This window comes from Gobius niger (assembly GCF_951799975.1).
Source record: "Gobius niger genome assembly, chromosome: 13".
Taxonomy (NCBI): domain Eukaryota; kingdom Metazoa; phylum Chordata; class Actinopteri; order Gobiiformes; family Gobiidae; genus Gobius; species Gobius niger.
Window position 1 is genome coordinate 31,636,670 of NC_136864.1, and position 10,213 is coordinate 31,646,882.

A 10,213-nucleotide genomic window follows, 5' to 3' on the forward strand; every position below is an offset into this window, starting at 1 on the left:
TAAAATTGAAATACTAGCATTTATTTCATGATAGATCATTTCATCATTGGAAAAATACCTCATAACTATACAAACAAACATGTGTTTTTGCTCAGCTCTCCTATGACATGACTGTAACTTTTACCGAGAGTGGGTACGTCTCCAGCTCGTCTCCATGGAGATGTGACTAAAGTCAGTAGAATTTGAGATTTAAATAGCCTAGGTCCTCCTCACTGCAATAATAGCACTCTCTGTGTCGAGCTGGTCAATAGGAGCAGTTTTGCACTGATGGCAACAGTATAGTCCAAAATGTTGCGCAGTGTCCCTTTAAAGAGGGGAGGAATTTGACTGTTTAATTTCAAATGTCACTCTCATCACTTTCAAACTTTCAAACTTCTGCTGTGGTGCTAATGCTGGCATCATACTCACTGTGTGCCGTCGATGTGTGGCCTCCTCTCCTGACCTCCTGGCTCCTCGCTGGCCTCCTCCTTCTCCCTCTCCCTCCTCAGCAGACAATCCTGCTCCTGTCGGTGGACATCAGCCCTGAGCTGCTTCAGCTCCTGCACCGCCTGGAGCCGCTCCGACCGGCTGATCTCCTTCCCATCCAGGAACTGACAAGCATGCAAAGAAGGTTGCTTATATTTCAATGGTTATCGTCAGTGCAGTGGGTCAAGCCAGACAGTGTTGGAGGAGCTTCTGTTTATCCATCCTACAGTATTGCTTTGTTCTGGCTCTTTAAGCTGCTTTGAACAGCTTAGCTCTGGAATTGATTGTGTCCAGAAAAAACAACTTATTTCTCTCTCAAGAAATCTTCCAAATACTGTTGGTGTGAGTAGGTGCAACTTTAAGGTGTTGTCCCAGAGTGTGAGTTTTGAAATGACAAGCTCTCACATAAATCTATGGAGGATAAGATTATGTTCTTGGTTTCCAGGTGAAAGAAAATGTTTTGAGCAAACCTGAAAAGTGAAAATAATGTGTTTTCCGGAAATCTTCCTTGAAAGTACATAAACATATTTACCTTACCTCGAGGATACGGCTAATATTTTCACAACGAGATTAACTAAAGTAAGATTATTCAATATTTAGTGGAGTGTTCTGTTAAAAATGAAGCTAAAATACTGTCAAATTAAAGCCTTTTACTGAATAAAAACATCACTGAAATGAACTTGAAAATCAGGTTAACAAAAACATGTCACAATGCCATTTTAATGTCTTCAAAGTCGCAAATGCTAAACAAAGCTTTATAAAGCTTTTGTGACATCGTACAGAGGAATAAGGGGAGGTTTGTATATTTAAAAGCAGTTTGGACACAACGGGAAACTATTAACTTATACCGCCCGCCCACTTTTGCCACTTTTTGCTTTGTCCCGGCACTGCCGTTGTCCAGACACTTCCGGTCGAGCGCGAAGCCCGTTCATTTAAACGGAGAACAAGGGAAAATATTCTCCGCTCAAATCTGATGTTTAGTCGATTGATTTGTGTAAAACAAAAGCATGTCAACACTGCACCGTTTCTCTGCGCGGCCGAAAAACGGCTTTGTTTTCGTGTAGTGACTGATTTTATGTGGACTTCTCCAGTCCCATGTTAACACATAGGAGAAAAGGGGCGGACACAATTCAAGGCGGCGCCCACGCGAGCCCCCGGAATAAGGTGAATAGAGCAAAAGGTGTATTCAGACTGAAGGTGATGGAGACTTTTCTGTTCTGTTTTATTGCCTTCATGGTTTGTTCAGCCCTGTGAGGAAACTCCTGTTGTGATATTGGGCTAAACAAAACCACTGATTGATTTAGACGTCAGGGGCGAGTGAGTTTGAATGTGTTCTGAAGTGTAGGAAGGAGCTCTGGACTGAAAAAGAACTGCTGTTTTGGTTCTAACTAGTCCCTCTTTGTTACTGCCATGTCCTATGGATCTTCAACTATAGCTATACACACGATCTGCACAAGGATCTCCCCAGTATTTAAGTTCATATCCAGCCCATACGTCCGAATAAAGGACTATTTTTGTGCCAGTGGACGATGGTTATTCCAGGTTAGCCCCGTTAGCTTGTTGCAATCGCCTACAGCTCATTGTTGATGAAAAGTCCACAATAAACTACAAATGCATCAAGCCCGGCTCAGTGTGTGATCGTCTCAAAGGCTGCTTTATATAGTTACCGGCTGTATTGACGTTAAGGAGCTAGTTAGCTCCGGGCGAGCGGTTAGCAGCTCGGCTACAGACTTATTTTTTTGACATGGCTGATGTTCTCCCGGTGAAAACACAGACACAATAAAGTTGTTTTGGGCAGAGAGATAATCAGAGGCTGTCAGTGCTTTTTACTATAGTCTCCCAGGGACAGCTCACAGACCCCAGGGTCAACACTTAGCTATCCTGCCCGGCCTTCGAGGCTCCGAGCCGGGAGACCGTACAGCGGGGCAGTGCGTGGCTAAAAGTGTCCACTGAAGGCAGGAGGGGGGGCGCGAGGTACAAGCCCCAAATGTAGGGAGTCGGAACAGTCGAAGTCTGCATCATAAAGTATCTGCTACAGAATTATATTCCTCTCTTAGCAGAAGATGAAGCAAGCAGAGCGAGCGAAAACGCTCCAGCAGAACCGGAACTTGCGAAGACTATTGTTACCCATAATGCACTGCAAAATTCAGTCGCTCCCCGGCCCATCGGATGAAATTTTGGGAGAGCAGAACGCCCGAATTGGCCTTTCGCAAAAGCCCCACCCCCTTTGGCAATGTTTGCTAGGTCTGTCAAGAAGTGGAGTTTATCACTCATCACCAAAACCGACGCCCTTGCCAGTAATGATTGAAACCTGTCCAGTCTGGGGTCTGCCCCTGTTGTGGAGGAGAGAGAAGCTGCAGTGTCTTTGTCTCCCACGCAGCTGTGACTCAGCAAAATCCACCCGCGGCTGAAACATCAAGGCTCTGTTTAACGCGAAGGCTTTCTGTAGCACGTAGAAACAACAACAGCTCATGGACAGTGATCCTTTTTTGCAGAAGATTCATTTCAAAGCTGCAACTGAATGTGTTTTAGATGATCTAATTCAAACCAGTGCTGACCTGTAGCTGGGGCAGAGTGGTCACCACGTACGGCCTGTACCCCTGGAACTCGGCGCAGGGGTTCCCCAACAGAAACAGCTCCCTCAGATGGATGTTCTGCGTCAGTGAGCCCACACTGCTCAGGTGCCCCACGAAGTTCAGCGTCAGGTCCAGCTTCTGCAGGGACTCGCAGCCTGGACACCACAAAGAGTCGACTACAGACGGTGGCAGAACACGCCTCACCCAGCTTCTGTCGGGTAGAGCTCATCCAAGCCATCACTTAACGAGACCTGAGACATTCTTTTGGCTACCTCAGCAGTTTAATAATACATTGAAATGATCAGAAAGGTGGGAATGAGAAACACAGAAATAGTAAATACAAGGTTTCGTTTTTAGATAACGGCATGCTAACAAGTCAGTGTAATGAACGCACTTGAGCGCAGAATTGTAAAATGTCAAGAAAAGGGAGCGTGGCCTAGCTGAGGCAGGAGGAAGTATGTTTTGGGAATCACAATTGTTCACTCTTTTTAGCCTTATTCCGACGAACTAGAAAGATATTTATCATATATACATATATACACTCTCCGCAGACACTGACCTTCCAGGTTTTCGATCAACTCGATGTTGTTCAGAGCCAGGTTCAGGTACTCCAGCTTCTTCAGCCGCCCCACGTTTTCTGCAGAAAGGATACACAATCATATCACAGTGTTTATTTTTATATGTATATTTATATGTATATTTTACATGCATATTTTATGTACTGCTGCAAGGTTCTGTATTTAACCTTTATTTAAAGGTGCGCAATGCAACTTTCTATGTAAAAGGAATGGTATCTGTGTGTATTTGACTTTTCAGTGACCTAGCGGCTGCTTGGGTGGTTAGCATGCCATCCCAGTGGCCTCTAACACGCTCCATGATCAATTGTTTTCTAGGGTTTCTGGTAGGTTTTCACCTAAAATAAAATGGATCCTGAAGCATCATAGCCTTATGATCAGCAGGCTCAATTTCATTTCAGTATTTTCACAGTTGACCATTTCAGTAAGAGCATAGTTGACCTGAATCAGCGGCTGTATTGGCGCCTTTATTTTCCATCACATTGGCCTCTATCACGTTCAAGGTTTTTAGGGTTTCTGGTAAGTTTGTCGGATGGAATGTCTGGACAACCACAGAGATGGAAGTAAAGGCACTAAGCATCCATACAACCACTGGGTCAATGAGAGGTCAAATATGCACTATTACAAAACATAAACTTTTATTTAAACATAAAAAGTTGCATAATGCACCTTTAAACAAGGAAGTCTCTCCGAGACTCATTATCTCTTTATCAAGGGAGTCTTTGCCCTATTATACATGTTTTAGTAGTAGAGGAATTTGAAGCACCACTGTATGTAGTCGAGGGGATAACATAAAAAAGGCCCCACAGTATGCAGGAATAGAATCAGCAAAAGCTAAAGCAGAGCTAAACAAAACGGAGACTAAACCCAGGTTAAACAACTTGCAGATGAATGATGTCACTTTTTATGCGGAAAAAAAGGTATTTTTGCATATTTGACATTTGAATGACCCAGCGGCTGTGTAGGTGTTTTTTTAATGCCGTCCTTATTTTCAGGTTGGCCATTATGACACTCAATTGATCAATTGTTTTTTTATGGTTCCTGGCAGGTTTTCTTTGCTGATCTCCCAGGACCTCAAATGGGAGCCAACCATCAGCCCCTCATCAAGATGGCCCATTATATATTTATGTGCACAGGACGTCAAGAAGAGCGCGTTAGTGAGTGTTTGAGAGGAGGGGAGCACTCCGTGCACTTTGGGGGAGTGCGCGGAGCGAAGCGGATTACAAGAGGCCCTTCACCAGCTCTGATGGCGCTCGGGCCTAATAACTGTATCAACCACATGAGCGTAATCACCTGTTCCAACCATTTGCACTGCTCTATTGCACCACGTGGTCTGTCCACACTCAGATCTGCTGCGACACAAGGCACATCTGTAACATCTATGTCAAATTGCTGTTGTCTTGATCATATTTTGATTTTGTAATGTATGCCCTTATAGTCTTATAGCTTTTATAGATTTATAGATTTTATAGTTTATTATTTATCAAAGTTATGTGTTGCATGTTTTATGTTTCATTGTTGCACAATTGAACCAAACAAAATTCCTAGTTGTGAACCTGTTGCCAATGAAACAATTCTGATTCTGAAGGAACCATCTCCATGGTTACCCAGACAATACATCCAAAAACCTACCAGAAACCCTAAAAAAAGATTAATCCTGGCGCATGATCAACGTGAAAATAAAGGTGCCATGAAAATAATCACACAAAAAAAACACCCACACAGCCGCTGGGTCACTCAGAGGTCAAGTGTGCAAAAGGATCTACTTTTTCCCCACATAAAAAGTTACATAATACACCTTTAACCCAGGATTAATACTTAGACCGGGATTTCACTTCTTAAACTCAGAGTAAACCGAGACTTAAGTCTGAAGGCGGCATGCTTGGACACTGACCGATCTTGGGGATGAGGTTGTTCTGCAGCAGGAGGATGCGCAGCTCCCTGCACCAGTGCTCCAGGTACTGGATCTTCTGGAGGTCCTGCTGATGGAGAGACAGCTCCTCCAGAGAGAAGAGCTCACAGTCATTGTGCTCCGCCCGCCGCCGCACCAGCTCCTCCGTGACTGTGCACATTAACACGCTTACGACATGCTACACAACAAGCTTACCACATGCACTATACAGGATTACAGGCTGTCATTATGATGCTGACTAACTACACTTCATATGAGCTTAGAAGGGACAGCAGACAGATTTCAGAGAGTAATTACAGAGTTCATCAATTTAAAGTTAGAGATCCACCAGTTTAGCAGGAACTAGGACAGGGGGGTAAAGGCTACTGTTTTGCAGAGCACAAAGCAGTCACACACTCTGTCCATGACCTAAAGTGTGTATGACACAATTATTGCAAAAACACTATATTCAAGATTTTGCTTAACCTTTTACCAAGTTTTCTTTAGTTTGACCATTCTTGTGATGTTTATTGTTTCACTTCCTTGTTGGACACCGACAGGAAATGACATAAATAGGGGAAAAGTTTAAACTGTTGCTGTGCCAACCATGTATTTTTTTTATTTTTTTATTTATCATCAGTGCAAATGTATACAATTTACTACAATATGCTCATTTTCAATCAAAATTATCTTACACATAGATGTAACATGTTCATGTTCAAATAAACAATCTATAAGACAAAACAACAACAACAACAAAACACAGGGGTCTGCTAATTTACAATAAGATTGTATTTTTCAAGAAGAGTGATGGATTTAATTAGTTTTTTATTATTTACATTCATTTTCTCAAGGGAGGCAAAATAATTTTTTTAATCAGATTCTTTAAAATGGAACCACTTACCACTTACACGCTGGAAGGATGAATCTCCTCCAAATTTCAAAACATTTTTGTCTCAGTTTTTACCACTGGAAAAGCTGACTTTTGAAAAATATAACCAGACCCAAACCTTTCATGAACTATGGGACCCATTACTTTTAAGCATGGACGATTCCTTTAGAAAAGTGACTATGGGCTAAGACCCTTATTATTTATCATTTGTAACAATATTGTGTCATCTGTTCAGGAATCATATGTATAAATGTACCTTTGGATGTTGTGTAAGTAGGAATTGGTTGGCATGAAATGATGGTTGCTGCTTTATACCTGTATCAGTCCTGTTGCAGTACACGTTTCATATCGATGTTGTGATGACCAAAACTCTCTAAGTTGATCTCCCTTAAATTAAATTTCAATTAGGATGAAAAAAAATTTCAACTCAATTGAAAAGAAAATAAATAAACAAAAAGAAAGAAATCAAGAAAGAAAGTCGAGTAAAAAAATGGAATGAAACTGGAGAGAAAACAATAAAACAGTCATTATTAATATTATTATACATAATAATGATAAAATGATAATAACAATGGTGTAAAGAAGAAAAGGGGAAGGGAAAGGAAAGGGGGAAACCCTCCCCCCCCCAAAAAAAAAACGATCATGACATCCCTATGATTAGTACTGCTACTCATTATTACTGCTATTCATAGTGCTAAGTGTAACAAGGTTTTTTATTTTATTTTTTAATTTATTTTATTTTTTTATTTTTAATTAATTTTCTTGTCATTATTATTTTACTTTATTTGTGTGTTTTGTGGGAAGTGGGTGGGACATAAGAGGAAAAACCACATAGACTGTCTTGTTTGCAACTTATGTGAAATAAAAAGATAATAAAAAAATAAAAATAAAAAAATGGAACCATGAGGGTATTTTCTCACTCCATTTCATTTTGTGAATATAATATTTTGCTAGTATTATAATTAAGTTTATTATAAATGATTCATCTGAAGTGAAGGTAGTATTATCAAAGGTCAGTAAAATATGAATTTTTGTCAATGTAATACTCTTACTAAATATTCTTGTGAGATAGTTCTGTAAATCAGACCAAAAAGTGCAGACAAAAGGACATTCCACAAATAAAAGTTCAATACTTTCACCATCACCTTGACAAAAGGAGCAATTGTTACTGACAAAACGACAAATATAATCTTTTACCGGGTAATATCTATGTATAATTTTGAATAAGCACTCTGTAAGCATTGTTCCATAAAATGCAATTGTGAGGAGAGTAGTTATGTTTGAATAATAAAGACCAACATAGCAAAAGCTGTTGATGAAAGTTAGCTAATTTTACAGGCAGTTTCCCCATGGCAAAAGGACATCGCAACAAAAAATGTAGACCTCCTAACTTATTGAAGAAAAAATTGGGGAGTTCTTTAGAAATTTTTTAAGCCAATTTATTTTGAGTATTTGGTTAAAAGTAGTAAATGATAAAACATCTAAACCCCCTTCAGCTAATTTGTTGGAGAGATCAGATTTTTTGATTTTATGAGACTTGTTCTTCCAGAGGAAGTTGAACAAAATGTTATCACAGTTGGAACAGAGAGCTTTGGGGACATCTAGTGTTGAAAACATGTAAGAGGCTCTTGACATGCCTTCTGCTTTGCTTAATAGCACTCCACCATATATGGATAAGTCTCTAGCCAGCCAACAATTACATTTCTTTTTGATTGCATCAGTGACAGGCAAAATGTTGTTGTTAGCCAAGTTCTTATCCTCTTTTGATTTTTTAATGCCTAGATATGTTGCTGTGTCTTTTATTGGAATGCCACAGATGTCAGTAGTAGTAGCGTTATATAGGGGTAAAATTTCAGTTTATTTTCAAGTTTACTTTCAATTTTCAAGTTTTAAGCCTGTGCCGACCATGTTACGTCAATGGGAAATGTGTGAGTCAAACGGCTGTGGAACTTTACCTCTATCAATAAATACAGACGGCGTCTCTGGAATCACCCATATATGGTCATGTTTGAAAACAGTTAAGGGAAAAAACAAAGTGGAAAAAAAATCTAAACTTTCTCTAATTATTCAAAAACTAACAAATGCTGAATTACTGATATAGTTTTCTACTCAATAAAGAAACAAAGACATGGGGAGGAGCAGAGTGGTTCAACAGCCCAAAAATACATAAATAACGGAGAACGCTACCATGACGCTTCATGCTAGCATTGTGCTATTGCTAACACTAGCCAGCACTAGCTATGACTGCCATTTTTTCACGTCTACTAAACAATCTGCTGTGAAAAAATGTCCATATGGACCTGATTTAGACTTGATTTTGTTTATGTGTGATAAATAACTTCATGTTCCACCAGAAAATGGCTAAAAATGTAAAAAAAAATTGTGTTTCACAAAAGATTCTGTTTTCCCCCTCGGCGAATAATAATAATAATCAAGTCTGAGGCACGAGATACTAAGTAAGTCGAGGGGAATGAGATACTGGCCGAGACACCTGTTTTATATGTCTATCTCGACATGTTTCTCCAGTTTGGCTTTACCTCAAACTAAAAGCTTCTTGAAAAAAGCATCAAAATAGAGACAAAAATGCATTGGAAAAGCAACAATAATACAACTTTTAAAAAAGCAACAAAATGCTACAAAAAAAAGTTTAGATCTGTTTTGTAGGTCTAAGTTTTCAAAAATCAATCAAATGTTATTTCTATAGCACCTTACAACAACACCAGGAGGCAGGAGGACCAAAAGTGGTTCACAGATAATGTTGTAATTATGTCGGTATATCCCAACATAATTACTCCTATTTTTCTTTCTTTTGTTTTGTTTTATCACCACTCATGTCCCTTCCTGGGCTCCGTAAACTGATTGATTTTGTACACATTTTTGAAAGGCTGGAATAGAGAAAGCACAACTTTAGGTTTTCATAAATTTGGTCCAAAACTTAAACCAAGTGGGTCATTTATCATGGCAGCAAAAGAAATGCAATTTAAAATTCTTAATAATTTATATCCATCTGCGGAGACATTAAGGGGTAGATCTGGTTTTGATGTTGACCCTTGTGATTTTTGTCATGAAAATCCAGAACAAACAGAACATCTATTCTTCTCTTGCCCAGTTAGTGGAAAGTTCTGGCAGGATGTCCATAACTGGTTAAATAATACAATTAGTGAAAAAAACAGCTGCCAAATGTTAGCTGTTTTAAAAATGAATTGTGTATATTTTTATACCCCTTGAATTTTGTAAAAAGATCCAACCAAACTGTGGAAGCAATTTGCAATGCTGCTGAAATGTTTTTGATCCTGTAACACCTTGTTGTTTATCTGAGAACAATGCCTTATTTTATTTTACTCTTATTTTATTTTACTCTTATTTTATTTTACTCTTATTTTATTTTACTTGCCTTGCCTGTTTTTTGCTGTTTTTGTCTCCACGAGATTTTGTAATAAACGTTTAAAGGGTAATGTTTTTAGCCTGCTGTATGCTAACTAGTGTGCGGTAGAAAAGCACGCTGCACTGCCACTCACTGTAAACACACCCAGCTCCTCAAGTTACACAAACTTTGGGCGAACGTTACAACAGGAATGTATTATTTATGCCGAAAACCCGAAGGAGCCAGCGAGAAACGAGGAACGTCACATTGTAACATAAAATAAAGTTCATAGATTGGCTGTTTCACTTACTGTAGACCATGGTCGTCCTGTTGTTGGGGAGCGTTGCCGTGGCAACCGTGCCGACGGCATCGCGTCATAGAAGGGGGCGTGGCCTCGCCAAGGAGGAAAATTTGTATTAGTCCCACTGAGATTGGGTATATATATGGTGG

General features: G+C 39.6%; 1 protein-coding gene across 1 annotated transcript in view; it reads right to left on the reverse strand.

The window, feature by feature from the left end:
- dnaaf11 (dynein axonemal assembly factor 11) overlaps positions 1–10,114 on the reverse strand; it is a 60,813-nt gene extending 50,699 nt beyond the window's left edge. Inside the window, exons 1-5 of the mRNA XM_079570159.1 lie at positions 10,074–10,114; positions 5,511–5,678; positions 3,601–3,678; positions 3,024–3,196; positions 409–590 (exon numbers count right to left, since the gene is read on the reverse strand). Of these exons, the coding sequence (XP_079426285.1) occupies positions 409–590; positions 3,024–3,196; positions 3,601–3,678; positions 5,511–5,678; positions 10,074–10,083 (611 nt within the window). The 5' untranslated portion in view covers positions 10,084–10,114. The remainder of the gene's footprint in view (positions 1–408; positions 591–3,023; positions 3,197–3,600; positions 3,679–5,510; positions 5,679–10,073) is intronic.
- Positions 10,115–10,213: the final 99 nt, after the last annotated feature.